This window comes from Lissotriton helveticus, chromosome 10 (genome assembly GCF_964261635.1).
Source record: "Lissotriton helveticus chromosome 10, aLisHel1.1, whole genome shotgun sequence".
Classification (NCBI taxonomy): domain Eukaryota; kingdom Metazoa; phylum Chordata; class Amphibia; order Caudata; family Salamandridae; genus Lissotriton; species Lissotriton helveticus.
Genome location: NC_136071.1, coordinates 1,053,008,552 through 1,053,026,429, shown reverse-complemented (window position 1 = coordinate 1,053,026,429; position 17,878 = coordinate 1,053,008,552). Strand labels below are relative to the sequence as shown.

The 17,878-nt window shown below is 42.9% G+C and overlaps 1 protein-coding gene across 2 annotated transcripts in view; it reads left to right on the top strand.

Annotated features, from left to right (window-relative positions):
* Window positions 1–1,601, top strand: part of DGKB (diacylglycerol kinase beta) — a 1,755,973-nt gene extending 1,754,372 nt beyond the window's left edge. For both annotated transcript variants that reach the window (XM_078663763.1, XM_078663762.1), the window contains one exon: window positions 1,264–1,601. In XM_078663763.1, the coding sequence (XP_078519889.1) occupies window positions 1,264–1,371 (108 nt within the window). In that variant the 3' untranslated portion in view covers window positions 1,372–1,601. The remainder of the gene's footprint in view (window positions 1–1,263) is intronic.
* Window positions 1,602–17,878: the final 16,277 nt, after the last annotated feature.

Here is a 17,878-nt window from a genome sequence, read left to right as displayed (position 1 = left end):
TTAGCTCAGGGCTTTTTTCTGTTCAGTTCAACTGGTTTCCTGTCCAAGGCTGTTCAGAAGCAATGCCAATGCAAGTGATGAGCAGGGAGGCATGGGGGTATCATAACGAGGCACCGAGAAGCCTGGGTGGAAGCAGAGTGGGTTGTGAGGAGGGTGAGAGTCTGGAGTGGGAAGGCACCACCAAGGGGTGAGGCAAACATGGCGACAGATACAACCTGGGGAAAGAGCAGCAAAGCGATGTTGACCAGCACAGGGCTTTTAGTAGGGTCTGTTCAACCTGTTCCATGTGTAGGTCTGGTGCTACTCATGAAGCAAGCTGCACAGACACAAAAACGTCCATCTCTAGGAAAAAAAGTGGTGAGGATTACAAAAAAGTAATAGCAAGGCAAGTAATAAGTGGAAAAATATGAGTGGAAACCAGAGCGGGGGGGGGGGGGGGGTAGAGTGCCCATGGCTGGAGGCACCATAATAATAATAATATCCACATTTGTAAAGCGCACAATCACCCGTTAGGGTCTCTAGGCGCCGTCGGGAAGATTAAGCAAGCTATTGCCCAGAGTCACATGGTGCTGGGCTAATCTGCCGCCGGTGCCGGGGATCGAACCGTGATCCCCAGATTCCGGAGTCAGTCGCCCTGGCCGCGGCGCCACGCCCCAGTGAGTGAGAGTCACCAGGGCGCGTGAGGTAAGATTCAGTAGAATTTAGTCAGCGGGAGACCCTAGCGCGAAGTGGCAAGCAAGGAATCAGGCGGGGTGGGACACAAAATGCAGGGAAAGAGCAGTGAAGCAACACTGTGCAGGAATACAGGGGCAGGAGAGGGAGGCACAGGGGAGCTTGTTCCACAATGAAAGCACAGGGGCATCTGGGAGAGGAATATACACTGGGAAGGAGCACTAGATGCACCCCCATCGAGTGCTAAACATCAAATACTGAAGAAACATGCAAAAGGAAAAATAGGCCTTTGACATCTGCAAGGAAGGATACAACTTAATCAAAACACGGTGGAATCATATGCTCCCTCTGTGACAAATACAAGAATAGGGAAGAAAGCAATGACATTGGGAGCAGGGAGTTAAGCAGCATCTGATCATGAGCAGTAGGCATACCCAAGCTGTCTTTAGTGAGGCCACAAAAGCATTTTTTTGGTGTAAGTGCATAACCCATTTATTCCAGTTAATATTTGTGATTGTTCAGATATTGGATGCGCCTCTACCGCATTTACACTGTGCAAAAATATGCCAATGGCTATTTTCTCTTTTCCAGATAAAAATTACACACAAGAATCAGGCGCCAATCCTCATGGGACCGCCTCCTAAAACAGGGATTTTCTCATCATTCCTCAAAAGAACGCGAAACCGCAGCAAGGAATAGAGCCGAAAACTGTCCGGAAGGACAAGCTGCACAAGGACCCTATCCACGCCAGACGTCGTTCAAGAGTTTTAACATGTTGTGCTCGCAGAATCATGGGATTGGTTTTACAGTTTCTGTGATCGATTTACAATGTGCAATTACACGAAAAGATAATTTATTGTCAGAGTTTTTTTAAGGCATTTCGCATGAAGAAATCTAGAGTGTACATTAAAAGATGCATTATCACATAATTTTATTGCATGTATTTTCATGTTATTTGAAGTCACATTTTTTTTCCCCTGTTGGAAAATTCCATGAGTAGTTTGAAAGGACTTTAATTAGTTTTATCCACAGTAATGCAACCAACGCCCTAGTGAGGCGATTGTCATAATACTTCTGTTCCACGTAGTACTTCAGCTCATTGAATGATATGAACTGTGACCTTAAAGGACTTGGAAGGTCACAGATGCCAATAAATGTCAGCTTGCACCATAAACGTGTTTCTGGGGCCGCAGGCTATCCGAGAAATAGGTCAACAAAGGATATGATTTTTTAAAGAAGAGATACATGTGAACTGTTTTAGAGAATGAATTAGCTATGTTGCACAATAGGAAGACTGCAATGCATGTGCTTGTGCAACACCAGATGGGAACCAAAATGTATATAGTGGGATTCGATGTTTAAATTTGTACTTAAATTGACTCGCCGCCACTCACATGGTTGTGTAAAATATACACCAGTTCCTGATCACATAGTTTGCTCTAGTGCCATTCACATTTTCGACTGCCTCGAGGGAAAATAATTACATTTTCATAGAAATACCTGTGTAAAAACTGTATTTTGCAAGTGCCAATCAATCCAAATGCTGCATAGAGGCACCTATACCAGTGCCCAAATGTATACTGGAATACTGATGCAAAATTGAATCAATGAAATCTCTTTAATCAGGCCCTTAGTTCTCAATTTGGATACATTACAGCCCACAAATACTACTATGATGTTAATGTAACTACATTGTTTACATCTATTATTTCTTAACATGTTTGCTCAACAAAAGAGAATGTCCACCATTAACTGCTCAGACACAGCAATTGACTACTCATTTGCACAAATTGTGTTTAAACCAAATCAATTTTGTGAAACTTCTATCAACTGGATCAAGATTTTTGCACGAAATATTAAACAAGTGGGTACTTAGCACCATTAATTTATAGATGTAAATGTAATAAGCACAGTGAATACTAGTCATGTCCTAAAGGGTGCAGCAGTATTTTGAATACATATCAATAAATATGAAAACTGCTGTAATGAGGGGTAATGTTATTAAGAACTTTAGATGCAATTGCTCTTCAAACACAAAAACATACTGGTCAGATGTACGAATCATTGGTCGCAAAATACTGGTCACAAGTTGCCAAGAGTATTTTTGCAACCACTAAAAGATTTTACCAACCAACCTATGTATTAATAGACTGACTCATACATTTCTGAATTGATGCGGGTCACAATTTGACTTGTGTTATGAAGATTAGTCTAGCAGGCTGAAACCAGTGACTCACTACACTTGGACGTCATCGTAGGGATGGTGGCCTGGTGAGATTAGCAGACCACCATGTCCATGATCACTTTTAAATGAAGGAAGCATTTTTTTTTTTAAATGCTACCTATTTTCCTTCAAGGAAACAGGGCTGTATTTGAAAAGAAAAGTTTATTTTTGTTTGTTTTAGCGGTGGCTGTGTTCCACGGCCTATCCCCCAACAACCCTTTTACCTTTTACAAATGGATTACCATCTGTTTTGAAGGCTTGTCAACTTTTCAATGTTTTTCACAGGGTTTCAGTCTCCAAAATTTGATACGTAGCATGCTAATTCAGCATTGGAAGATAACCCTGCAACACACCAATGTTGAATATGTATCCATTCGCAATCCCATTTTATGAGTCAGAAAACCTTTCCTGATGCCAAAAGTGAGATTAACACAACTGAAAAATAATTTCTACTGTTATAAATGCCAAATCGGAGAGTTTGTGACCATAAAAATACTTAGTACATCTGGCCCTAAGTTTGCCAAGTTTGACTCATCATGGTACTTGATAACGTGATGTTGCTTCACTTTCCAAAAAGTAAAGCACAGAACAGCTGCAATTACAGCTCCTCTTTCTAGTCAATTAAAATCTCGAACCAGGGTATTTTCACATGCAAACGACTCTATAGAACCGTGCAACACCTGTGCCTCCGTGTGCATTTGCACCACTCGAGCTTATGTCAGGCGTGTAAGTAGACATGACTCTATGGGTTCCATGGTACAGCTTGTTTGTCTAGTTTGCATGGTACTGACAATCATATAATGATGATGGAAAGTCAATGAATGCCATCTTTTCTTCAATTTTGAAAATATGTTTACAAAAGAAAACAATGACTCAATGTGTGTTGTGTGCTGTCTTTGCACTGTTCTTTGTTCCGACTCCCATCTCGTCACTGCACGTATTGTTTCTCAAACTTTAAGTACAAAACATGCTTGAATTGCAAGATTTATTAGTTATTTTCTCTGCCTTGACATTAAATTACTAATGATTTATCAGTCCATATGCTCATATTGATTTATTCCGTTTTAAACAGCGGCCTCTTCTGTCATTGTGTCCTCTACAGTGCGTGAAATTTGAGTAAATTCCCACTCTTTCAAATCTTTGAAAATGCATACTTTAAAGCAGCCACGGCCTGTGGAGGGAGTTTCGGTGGGGCGGAGAGGCGGGGCGGGGGAGGGGCAGGGTGGGGGGGTGCTAAAAACCGGAGTATGGATAATTGAAGGTAAGTAAACAATTTAATAAATAAAACGAATTTCGTAGCGCACCCTGCATCACATTTTGCGATGCCTCTCTGCCCCACCGAAACACCCTCCACGGGCAGCGGCTGCTTTAAAGGCTACTTGAATGTCTTTGGGTGAATTACAACTACCAGGTGTCGCTGTGGCTGTTCACTTGTCATTTGTACCTGAGTGTGATACACAGCAACACGGGCACCTAGAAAGGGAAGGCGATGACCTGAATGCTGATTTTCATACTTTGTTTTTAATTTAAATATATTTATTAAACTTTTTTTACCCCTTTTTTTGCAGGGCACAGTGTACAATAAACAAAAAAATTGACAACTTACAATATATACAAAGGGTAACCGCTGATTCAAAGTAATGCATAACACTATAAACCCATGTGGACACAGGAGTTAATATTCCAGAAATAATATAACTACTTAGATTATGACCATAAAGAAAAAAGAGAAATGAAGGAGTCATAAAAGCATGAAGTAACCTACATACTGAGAGACCTGCACTGGCTCCCCGTCAACAAGAGAATCACCTTCCGTCTCCTCACCCACGCACACAAAGCCCTACATGACCAAGGCCCGAGCTACCTCAACAACCGCATCAACTTCTACGCTCCCAAACGCCACCTCCGATCAGCCAGTCACGCCCTCGCCGCCGTCCCCCGCATCCGAAGATCGACAACAGGAGGAAGGTCCTTCTCCCACCTGGCCGCCAAGACCTGGAACTCCCTCCCGACCGACCTGCGCCTGACCCAAGACCACCTTTCCTTCAGGAAGAAGCTCAAGACCTGGCTGTTCGAGCAGTAGCGGCACCCCCCCCCCCCCAAGCGCCTTGAGACCCTCCGGGTAAGTAGTGCGCTTTATAAATGTCCATGATTGATTGATTGATTACATACTTGTTTCCTACCTTTCCTTCCAGTTATTAAAGGTTCCCATATTCGAAGCTCTAATCTTCTTCCCCTTTTACCCTTTCTTGCATATATCCACTTCTCAAGGTTATAGACAGAAAGAAATCTAGCCAGCCATTGATGAAATGTAGGCGGTATTTGGTCAAGCCATGCTGAGGCAATGCACACTCGTAAGACTGCCATCGCCAAGAATATAGAATGGAATGGTGAATTATCTATACCCTCACCATCTGCTCCTAACACAATCCTTGACGATGTAAGGGTAGTCTCAATTCCAAGCGATCTCCCTAAAAAAGATTATATAGCCTTCAGCAATGGGTGTAAATGTAAACAGGTAGCGAAGATGGGCACTAATCCAGCATCTGTGCTATTGCATCGAGGGAAAGTGATACCAGCTGTGCCCCCCCATTGCGCAATCCTAGCAGGCGTGTAGTATAATGAGTACATTGTTTTATAATGCTGGGCCTGGAGTGCAGCAGAACAAAGAATATTCCGTGCCAATTCTAATGAAAGATGGAAGCACTCCTGCCCTACCCCAAGTTTCTCCACCCACTTACTTTCATACTTTCCTAGGTCGTCCTCTCTACTTACAATCAATTATGCGTATAATCTTTTAATCGTGCAGCTATCCCTACCTTCTATAACTTCCATAATGGTATTTTTCCCAAACCCAGCTGGACCTCCTCTTTTAGACATTAAAAAACTCCTGAGATGTAAATATTTATAAAAACTCTTTGTCTCAACTCCATAGAGCTGCTGGATATCAGAAAACTGACACATTCCATTCATGCCCATCAGATCCCCCACTTTCAACATCCCCCGCCGCCTCCAATCTGTGAAGACAGAGTCTGCAAAAATTTCCACAGGGATGGAATCGTTCTCATACAACCGAATATATGCATTGAACCTCCCTAGGCCGCTCTTTTTCCTAAGCGATGACCATATCTTGTATGCGGTCTTAAACTTGGTCCTCTTAAAATAGCTGGGGTCTGTATATTTCAAAAACACATTCACCGCATCGCCCCCTAACAATATTGGATATATAGCAGTAGAGCCTAGAGTGTCCTCCGTCTCTGCTATACCTCCCCCTACGAGCCCAGACATGTACTGCAAAGCTGCTGCCAAATGGTACATTTTAAAATCAGGGACAGCCCAACCACCTCTGTCTCTAGGGAGTGCCATGTATCGTAAGGCCCTTCTTGTCTTGCTATGTGCCTATATAAATCTATTTGTCAGCTGTTCTAAAATACCAAATCATTTTGCCTCAAATATAAGGGGGATTGCCCTAAAGAGGTATAAAAACGTTGGTAAAAGGATAATTTTAATGATATTAGTCCACCCTACTATAGAAAGATGGAGATTATGGAGTCTATCAAGGTCTTTTTTTGCCTTATTAATCATGGGTTCTATGTTCCTAGCCACCACCTTGTACAAATCCACCGAGATATTAATCCCCAGTTATACTCCAGATTCCACTACTCGATAGTCAGAACAAACCACCTTGTTATTTTTAATTATCTGTGTTTTAGGACCATTGAGGGCATATCCAGATATTCGACCAAAACCCCACAGCCTCAATCTCAACCTCCCTTATAGCCTCTGTAGGTGCTGGAGTGACAATTGCCACATCGTCGGCGTATGCCAGTATTTTACAATCACCACCAATGGTCTTTATAGGCGGGGTCCTCTAATTCGCTTCGAATCTACGAAGCAGGGGTCTATATACAATGTGAAGAGCAGTGGGGAACACGGACATCCCTGCCTTGTAGCTCGTTTGATCTCTAGAGCCTTCGTGTATTCAGCATTCACACGGACATGTGCTGTGGAAGCTGAATATAACGCCTGAATAGCCTGTATGCAGCCCTCCCCAATACCCGCCCATCATGACCAGAGATAGTCCCAGGAGACCCGGTCAAATGCTTTTTCAGCATCCAACAACATAACTGTTATCGGGTCTCCTGGAACTTCTGTGGCATCAAATAAAGTGATGACTCTATGGATGTGTTTTTGTCGTACCTCTTCCTGGAATAAATCCATGTTGTGTTGCGCTAACCAATGTTCCTATCACTTTTGATAACATAATGGCCAAAACTTTGGAAAAAATCTTTACATCGGTGTTCATCAATGTTATTGGTCTATAAGACCCTGGGTCTGTAGAAGGCTTCCTTTTTTCAGGATAATTACAATATCTGCTCCCGTCCAAGTTTTAGGGACAGAACTTCCAACTTGGGCCTGTTGCATTGTGTCAATCAGGTCCATGGAAATTACATCCTGAAAAGTTTTACAAAACTCAATAGGTATCTGGTCAGGCCCTGCGGCCTTACCTGACGGTAAACCAGCCAAGGCAGCCATAATCTCTTCCGCCTCCAGAGGTAAATCAAGCCCGTCTCTATTCTCCTGAGAGAGATATGGGGGAGGGATATCCGTAAGATAAGATTGGATTTCCAAGGGATCTTTTGGTTGTTTTTCATCATATAGTTTGGTATAAAACTGTCTGAACACCTCACAAATCCCTCTTGAATCCGTAAGCAAATGTCCGTAACTGTCCATAATCCCTTTATTCTCACCTATGGCTGCTTTTTGCCTTGTGCGAACTGCTAAAGTGTGGCCCACCCATTCTCTAAATTCATAGCAATGCTCTTTTTTTGCTAGATAAGTGGCAGCCACCTTACTAGAAATATTTTCCTCTGCCTCAGCCTTTGCCCTAGCCACCTTAATAAGTACCTCTTCTAAGGGTACACCTATTGTTGAAAGCCCAACCAACTCTTCCTCGGCCTCCACTAGGGCCTTGGTCAGTTCTATAGCCCGTATCGACTTCTGTCTTTGTTTAAATAAACTAAAACTTAATGTTTCACTGCGGACACCTGCCTTGAAGGCATCCCAGGTGAATCCTGAGGAGGTACTACCCCTGTTAATGTCCCAATATCCTTTAATCCAGTCTTTCATGTGTTGCACGTAACTATTATCCTTTAATAACCCATGCTCAAAGGTCCATGTGTGCTCAGGCCTAGTCCTCGTTGCAATATTTAAGGAGAAAACGAAAGGATTATGATCCGAAACGATCCGGGGCAATTTCTCGATCTGGGACTTTACCATCAAACTATTAGAAACCATAAAGTAATCTAACCTAACACAAACCTTGTGGGGAGCAGAGTAATGGGTGGTCCCAAAGTCACAGGGCTTCAGTTTTGTCCATACATCTTCTAATGCGTTATTTCTTGCTAGACTTAAAATTGAACAACATACTTTCTTCCTCCGCCCCTGGTATTTCTCTGTTGGCTCTAAACTAAGACCTCCTACACCATTAATATTAAACTCCCCACAGAGAATCACATGTGGGGCCCATGCTGCTAGCTCCAAATCTAAAAAGGAACATTTCTCCGGGTCATCCTCAGTTGAACCGTAAATTGATCCCAAAGTGACCCAGCCCCCATTAATCATACATTCTGCTGAAACCCACCTTCTCCATTGATCCTCAAGCTTCTTCCTAACTAGGACATCCTTAAATTTGGACAATATTGCCACTCCTCTAGGTTTAGCCCTCTGCTTTGAGTGAGCCAGTACATTATACCCTAGCTGTTCCAATAAGAACCCCTTAGTTCCTTCAATAGGTGTCTCCTGTAAACAAATAAAGTCCGCCCGTGAGGCTCTCAATACTGCTGACATTCGCTGCCTCTTAAGCCGATCATTCAAACCACACACGTTAATTGTAGCTATTCGTGTACATATTAAAATACATCTGGTGCCTGTCCTAACCAATCATCCAGTCCAATAGTGATCAGATTTCTGCTACTGTGTTCAAACCCTCCGCCCCTGCTACCTTTTTGTTTTGTGCATTCCTCCATGTGCCATGCCTATGGTCCCAAATGTGCCCTACTGTACTGTGCCCTGCCTCCCTCACCCACCCCTCTCCCCCGAGACCCCCCTCCCTCAAAACCCTCCCACCCACCTTACAGGCAAATAGGTCAGACATGACCTATGTGTGGCAGCTATATGCCCGCAGGAAGTCGCAAGCCCCTCTCCCCCTCCATTTATGTTCCACCATGGTGTCATTGTGCTGATGCCCTAGTCTCATACTCGGTACCATACTCAAGACCATATCCTTATATAAGTGGCTTTTAGAATCAATTATCGCATTCCATCACTAGTGCACCTTTGAGCCTTCTTTTCTTTTAACTACGTCAAGTATGCTTGGGCCTTTATCTCTGAAAAAACATCCTAACTTGACCATTCACCAGCACTTTCAGGCAAGACGGAAAAATTAAAAAACTCATAGCCCAGAGACTGAAAGGCCGGGATCATTTGCCTTAACCGCCACCTCCTCTCCACAGTAGCGTGGCAAAAATCTGGGCTGGCAAAGATTGTCGAACCCTCAAATGACCGCCTTGCCTCAGGTTTAGCCTTGTCCATAACCTTCTGCCTAAGAAGGTAGTTCCCCACGTAGACAAGAATAGCTCTGGGCCTGTCATTCAGGGCTGCTACATAACCTTTCCTCTGGGTCAAAGGGAACCGGTATGCCCGTTGCACCTCGCTCTCCCAATTCCATGCTTGCAATTCAGGAAGAGCACCCCTTAATAAAGTGACGACAAATGCACGGATATCTTGCCCCTCTGCCCCCTCCGCCACTCCCAACAGTCTGTTATTGTTCCGCCTTTGGCGGTTCTTGAAATCTTCGAGCTTCCATTGCAAATCTTCTGCCATTTGTTCCTGGGTCTCCTTGAACTCATGCCATTTAGAAACATCGTCCTCGAGTTTCCCAGTCCGTTCTTCCACATGAGTGACTCTGCCCGCCATATCCATGTACATTTTATTCATTTTCCTTAGTGTTCCTTGTATTTTTTTAGTTGCGTGCTTGAGCCTTCGTGTCTCTGCCCTGGCCTCCCCCTGCATTTGTTTAAGAGTGTTATACAACAAGTCCATGGTTGAGGACTGCAATATAGTGGTGGTATGTTGCTGTGCATCCAATCCTCCGCTTTCATGGTACAACTGAGATGTTGCAGAGTAGTTCCAGCTGAGCTTTTTTACTACTTTCACCTGTGTTGGGCTCCCTATCGATTTTGGTTTGGGCCAGGGTCTTTCCTTCTGCTGTTTTGCCCTCTGAGTGGCTGATGCCCTCTGAACTGAAATACCTTCCTCAGTGGAAGGGTTTGAGTCAGAGTCAGAATCCCCTGTCAGGTTTTCCCCGCTAGATAGTGAGGAGCCTGTGTCATCGTTAAGAGAAAAAAAGCAGTCGTCACTAGGAGAGCCAGGCCCTGAGTCTGGGAGAGCTACCTTCTGCAGTTGTTTAGAGGTAACAAAACCTGCCGTTGCTGATGGCGCCAGAAATGCCTTGTGCCCTTCTCCTCTGGTACTTTTATTCCCTTTTCCCCCCTTTTCCCATATCTGGCCCTGAAGTAGTTACTCCTATTCCCGATTGAGCATTATATATAGAGAGTCTGCCGCCATGAGTGCCTAAGGCGGAGTCATCTATAGCTTGTCCCACCACTTGCACCCGTACCTGTACTGCCGGGTCTACTGTAAGTGCTGGAGCAGGGACCTGTAGCCCAATATCAGCTTCCGCGTCTTCCTCCCGGTCAGGTTCAGGATAAGCTGCCCCCTCCTGCTGGCTGCCCATGCGCCTCCCCCCCACGGGTTCTGCCTGGGATACCTGCAAAGAGATTTCCTTCACGCAATCCACCCTCTCGCCATCAGTATAGCTATCCGGTATCCATTGGCTACACTCCCTGATCTCTGCCTTGGATACCTGTGAGGAGACAACATCCGATCCGCCTTCTCCACACTCGGCTCGCACTGCCTTTCCATCCGATCGGAAGCGCGAGGAGTCTGTTTCTCAACCGAAGGTCGACCGGTTTCTTCTTCAGCATCCAGTCCGCCCGGAGCATTCACCGCAGGAAACGCCTCATACAGGGTAGGTTGCCGGGGTACAGTGACTTTAATCTTTGTGCCTCCAGTTTGGCGATTCTTAGCACCTTTCCTAGGAGCATCGGTCACTATCTCCTCTCCGATGCTGTGCCCGCCTTGATCTTCAACAGCCCCAGTGTTCTTAGTTACCGCCAGCTTTTTTACCAGCGCTGCACCTCACAGACTAGGGGCTGGTGCAGGGGTTGATGCTACAGTTTCCTTTGGCTCCTTCTGCTCTTTCGGCTTAGCCCCTCTCGGCGCCATTCTGGATGTCAGACAGCTTAGATTCTGGAGGAGGTGAGCTCTCAAAAGTTTGACCACGGAAAAGAGAGCACGGTGAGGAGATTTTCTGAGTTGATTCTCTAGCTCGTATGGTCTATTCAGCAATTGCACCAGCCAGTGTGACACACTCAGCATACTTCAGCATCACTAATTCCACTGGAGGGGAGAGGAATGCGACTGCTCCCTACGGCCTGTCAGCGGCCATCTTGCCTTGCCTTACCAGCCCTTGCTGATTTTCATACTAATGAAACATAATGCCAATCTGTACATTTTATCTTACTTGACCTACATGCCTTAAATAGCTTAGGTAGAAATGCGCATAAGTTAGATTGCGTTGACGGACTTCCCATACAGTACCTTTCGTGACTGAAATACCTTTCGTACTAAGATTTACTAGAAAAGAAATCACACAGCTCAGTAAAGTTAATTTTGCTGATTGTGTTTTATGTAAAACGACCCTATCACAGCAAATGCAATATTTTTGCCAACATGCCATGTTTCATGGGTTAGACAGACAGACAGACGGATAGACAGACGGACCGACCGATGGATGGATGGTCTTTTCCTTGAAATCTGTATAGAACAAAAACTTGGCAAGTGATCATTTTACCAATTACACACTCCTTGTCCTGTTACTATCCCATCGGAATTACACCAGTTTATTTTTGATATGGCTTCCACTATACCTCTCTGGAGGGTAGAGTGAGTATGAACGAAATGTTTATTGTATTGAAATAGTAATATATTGATCCCAATAATAAAAACATTTACTAAGACTCCCTGGTGAGTAGTGAGTATAGCATTTCTCAGCAAGAATGCTCTTTTATAAAATGCTGAGGAGAACACATCTCAATGTCCCTGAGATAGCAGTGCTGGTTACCTATTAATCCATGAGTTAAATTCAAATTCCTCTCTCTTCATTGAGGTGGCATACTATGGAAAAGGCAGAGAGTGCCTTTAATCCTAAATGCACAAATACTGCTCTAAGATTAAGTGACATGTTTTAGTTAAACATACTGAATAGAAATACATGATTCACCGGCCATGGGCAGATCAGTGAATTAAACTTTCACACGGCATCCATGAAACTCAAAACCTGGGGGCATATTATCAAGGGGCTTTATCTCCGCTTTTTTGGCTTTAAAAGCCAAGAAAGCGGAGATAAAATTATCTCCCTATTACCAAGCTGTCGCTAACACCAGTTAGCGACAGCTAGTAGGAGATAGCGACCATCTTGGGCCCCACTTTGCATGTCAGTGATATTTATCACTAATGACATGCAAAGTGGGCGTGCCAAGATGTTAGCGACTGAAAACAGTCGCTAACATCGCTAGCTCCTATTACCAACTTTTGGAGATATTCGCGCTAAGCGCGAATATCTCCAAAAGCTAACACTTGCCCAGGAGCAGTTCTTAGCCATGTTATCCAATGGGAGGTGGATAACATGGCTAAGAGCATTTGCTCGATAATGCATGAATATCGCTGACTTTTCAGCGATATTCATGCATTGCGGCCGTTTTTTATCGCATTTGCGATAAACCTTGATAATAGCAAGGTTTATCTGCGATAAAAATCGCCGATTTGCGGCGATAATTTTTGTCTCTAAATAAGTTAGAGACAAAAATTATCTTTATTGGTTGGTAATATGCCCCCTGGTCTTTTAACCCAGCGGAATAATAAAATAAAACCTAAGAGCATATATCATGCTAATTCATACAACTGTGCAGGCTCTGACACTTCCCCAGTGTCAGGTTCCCGGTGCACAGACACTTTATAAGCCCTTGCCATCCCTGAACTACTGTTGAAGTGAGCAGATTGGAATTCCCTCTTGAGGTAGCGATCCATGTATCCACTTGGAAGAGATAGAGAGAGAGAGAGAGAGTGGATGGGAGATCTCCTTCAGGCTGAAATCCTGCATGGGTCAGGAGCAGTACTGAAGGCCTCACTTGCAAGAGGATGAGTATTGGCTGCACTGGTTATAATAAAGAGGGAAATAACTGGTGAGTATGGGGTACTGTTTGTTGGAATACACCACAGTGCAATCAAGAATCCCCTCAAATATTGCTCTAGGGGCTTCATTAGTCACTCAATGTGCCCATCTGTCGAGGAGTGGTAACTGGTGTATTTATTTGAAATGTATAGTTCCGAGTCCTTTAATCAATTCTTTCCAAAATGGAGCCATGAACTTTGTTCTGCTGTCGATAATTATGATCTCTGGAAGACTATGTGGGCTTTAAGTTCCAGGGTCTTGGTAGTTCTTTTGAGCAGGATGAAATTACCCATCTTCATGAAATAGTCAACCACTATGAGTAATGTATAACACTGGATGAAGGAAACTCAACAATGAATTCATTTAGAATATATTGGCATGGGTAGTGGTTGCAGCTAACCACCTGTAAGTGAATGAGAGCTTTCAGCTTGTGCACATATAGGGCATCTGTTGATGAACTATTTTATTGACACTTTTAGAAGAGGCCACCCAAAGTTTTGACTGAACAGTTCTATCATCTTTCTTTGTCCTGGTTACCCTGCTACAGAAGACTCCTGACACAATTCCTTTGCTCTCTGTTGTGTTTCCTCTGGTAGGTACATTGTTTTTCCATAATAAAGCAAGTCTCTTTTACAAGATCATCCCGTGCTGAGCATCATTTGTTTGCTGTTTTCTTTTCATAGTATTGAAAAAGTTCGATAGTTCTTCTTCTTTATTGTCTTTTGCTGCTAGAATGTACGGAGGAGTTGTAGATTTCTCAACCTCTTCTATCTTATATCAGAGCACATTTGCTTTTTCATGCCTAATTCCCGGACTATAGGTTCCTAAGAAGCTAAACCATGAGATAAAGAGAGTCCCTCAAGCATGCCTGGCATTAGCACATTTCATAGAGGAGAGATACAACATGCTTTATAGTCTGTCCATACGGTAATCTGATGAACTGCTCCTTCCAGGCAATGTCTCCAATGTGTGAAGGCTTCTTTAATTGACAAGAGTTTTTATCATTGTTTGTGTTGTTTCTTTCTTCCTCAGGGAGAATGCATTAACCACCCGACTCAGGGCATGGACCAATTGAGTATGATACAGGGATGATTGTTTATGTGCAGGAAGGGACACCTTCCTGTACATAAACAATCACCAAAGATGATTTCCTCGTTCGATGTGTGCTGCAGAATGCAGCTCGCATAGAAAGAGGAAACAAACGAGGAGAAATGAATACATTTCTCCTCGTTCTCCCTCCATATGCCTCCATAGGGAGGGTAGCTTTCAGATGCATTTCCAGGTTTACGATTTATCGTAAATCAGGAAATGTGTCAGGTTCCATGGGTGTTGCATGGGTATATCCACAGCAACACCTATGGAATGCCTTTTTCATGCAAAGTGCTGCGTGTAAAGGGGCAGAAAAGGGGGTGGTGATGAACAGAGTGTCTGAATTAAGCAGACCACTCTTACCCAGTCCAAAGATCAGGGCTTGATCCATCACCGTTATTTAACTCACTGCCCCATCCCAGCTCAGAACCTGGCTATATGCAAATTAGTCTGTCCCTGGCCCAGTGCATCATGGTAAAGGGGCAGCATTTACAAGGACAGGAAAAGCCATGTAGGGTGGCTTTCGTGTCCTTCTAAATATCGGTCTGCAAAATGCACCGCCGGTGCGTCACAAAAAGTGGCACACCAGTGGCGCAAGGGACTTGTAAATAAGCAAATAGGTGTGCTAATATAAGTTCTGAATTGATAGATGTTTTTAATCTCTGAAGTGCCTGATCCTGTTACTCTTCACATGAGACCCTCTTCATCTTTCCAATAGAGTGATTAGGCGTTCTTGGTAAGCTACTTGATGGGCTGAATAATGGAGGAAAAGTCAAATTATCAGTAGTACTGAGGAAAGTATAAATTACTGGTTACAAATTGTCAAATCCAATGTATCATTGTACTTTAACGTTTTTTGGACAGGGCATATACTGCTTGACTTCGAAGGAATCCATTTTGATGCCTTGTCCAGTGACTTCAACGCCCAAAAAGGATATTCTATGTACCTTCAACAAACATTTTTTCATCTTAGCATATAATGAACACTTCCTCTGTCTGTCTAGAATTTGTTTGAAGTGACAACAATGTTGTTGCAGGGCTTCCAAGTATATCAAAATCTTATCAAAGTAACCCACCATATACATATTCAGAAGATCATGGAAAATGTTATTGACAAAATGTTGAAAATGCTGCTGGGTCATTTTGAAAAATTGGCAGCATCACCAGATATTAAAGTGTCTGTATCTTGTGTCATTCATTCATCTGCTTGTCATATTCTCATCAGATTGTAAACTTCTCCCAAACAGAATTTGGTGAAAATCTTTGTGGTCTTAACCTGATCCAGCATGACTGATATGAGATTAAGTAGAATGCCATAAGATTGTAATGGCATTTATTTTCCTGTAGTTGATGCATGTCTTGCACTCCCTATTTGCGTTGAATAAGACAAAAATGGGAGCACCAGCGATTGACATAGAGTGCCTAATAAAAGCTTTCTTAGGTTTTCATTAGGTATTATCACACAATCTCATCCTCCTTAATGGTTAAGTGATATATAATTCTGAAAAAGATATGTTCCCCAAGCATTAACGTGATGATGCCCTAATATTCATGATGCAGATGAAGGCTATCCAAGTCTTTGTTTTATAGAAGACATCCTTAAACTTGCAGTATGGCTCTGAAATCAAATTGCCTTCTCTTATTTCCATCTGGCTTTGAAACAGGTTTTAACAAAAACAAATTAGGACTTAAATCCCTTCCTTAGATTGAGCTTGAATGCAAAGGTTTCAACAGTATGCTAAGGAAATGTAACAGAGGAGCTTTGCCAGGCTCTGTAGATGTACCAATGATATCAAAATGGATATGTTCCACATGACCATTTGCAGTTGCAATTAAAAGTAGCTATGTTTAAGTGCAAATGGCTCCAAAGGGCAGTGGTGTTCTATTGATGTGAGGAATATTGTCTGGGTGCTCCTTCTGGTTAACAGGAATGTGTATTTCCATCGGAACACATATGATCCATAAAGCATCCCTAAGCTCCAGAATCTAAAGACACCATGACAATGATCAGCACTCCAGATGATGTCAACAAGTCTTGTAAAGAAAATAATGAGCCTTATAATAAAGGACAGTTTTGTAATAACCTGTCCCTGTTACGCTAGTTTCCCAACAACATCATGCAGAAACAAACAAAATTACCCATTATTCTGCAATATGGACAGATTGCAGCCTTCAACTCCTTTCTCTTTCTTTCACTGTAGTGTCAACTCTATCAAAGCTGTGAGCATACAAAGCTGATTCACCACCAAGGTCTTACATCTTGGATTTGTCTTGAAGCAGCAGAAGCCACCCCATCCTGACAATGCAGCTCTAAAACTAGTTGCTGAAACTAAAACATGACACAAATGGCTCTAAACGGAAATAACACAGAGGAAAAACGTGGGCGGCAACTGTGCCCCGTAATCGTAATGAACTAAAAATTAATTGTGTACGAAAACCCAGGGAATATGGACCTTTGCTAATAATTAATAAAAAATATAAAAAAATATTGAATATAAGAACAAAGCCACATTTTAGATACCGTCTGGTTTAGACAAATGTTTTATAATGTTGTGAGATACGTATTTTATTGTAATTCTGGATAATGCACTGCAATTTTGCAAAGATTTTAAGTAATTATGCAAATAAAAATTCATTCATTCATTCATTCATTAGTTGCTGAAACTGATTAATGTGGCTTACTAGCTTCAGAAAACCCTGTTCAAATGCACATAAACAGGCATGTGCTGCTTGAACCTTTTTTATGAATTTTCTAAAAATGTATCTACATTAAATGAAGTACTAATTTAAATTTCAAGGCCAAGGACTTTGATTTAATATTAAAGGTGTCGGCCAGATAAGAGCATCCTTTGTTAGGTATGAAAGTACAAAAGTAATCTTGAGGAAGTACCAGAAAAATGCCGTGACAGGCCAGAAAGGGGCAATGACTTTATGCTTGATAAGACTGAATTTGGTGTGGATCCCCTCCGAACTTTTCTGACAATGCAATGTTAAGAACTGGAATTATGTATTCTCTCAGAACCTATTCTGGGGATACAAAGATTTTCCGGAAAAGATTTTAAAAAATATAAAGGAAAAGTAGTTTTTAGAAAGTTAAAATATTCCCAGCCGGAAGGTCTTGCAGTCTAATTTCTATTAGATCACCAGCAGTAGTCCAGCTGTATTAGCCTTGATGAGGTGTGAAAACGGCTTCCAGGACAGAGACAATGAGTTGGTGTGAGGAGGTTTTCCTCTTATCCTGGCAAGATGACCAGTTGGAGTGTACCTGGGAACCTCAATCAATACAAAGGGACCTCCCCGGTCACAAGCAAATGTTAGCGGACACATGCAAAGACATCAGCTGTTGTTTGCCCTCCCAGTTAGGCAGGGGACAATCCCAGTGAGGAGGGAAAAGTAGGGCTGGGTGGCAAAACTCCACTTTGCCTGTGAATCTTGCAGAGTTTTACCTACTCCGATCGTCTCTTGGAGCACTGAGTTGAACAAAAAGTCATTGTGGTGTGCCGTGTGGTGGAGTACTCCGCCCACTACCCCTGTCA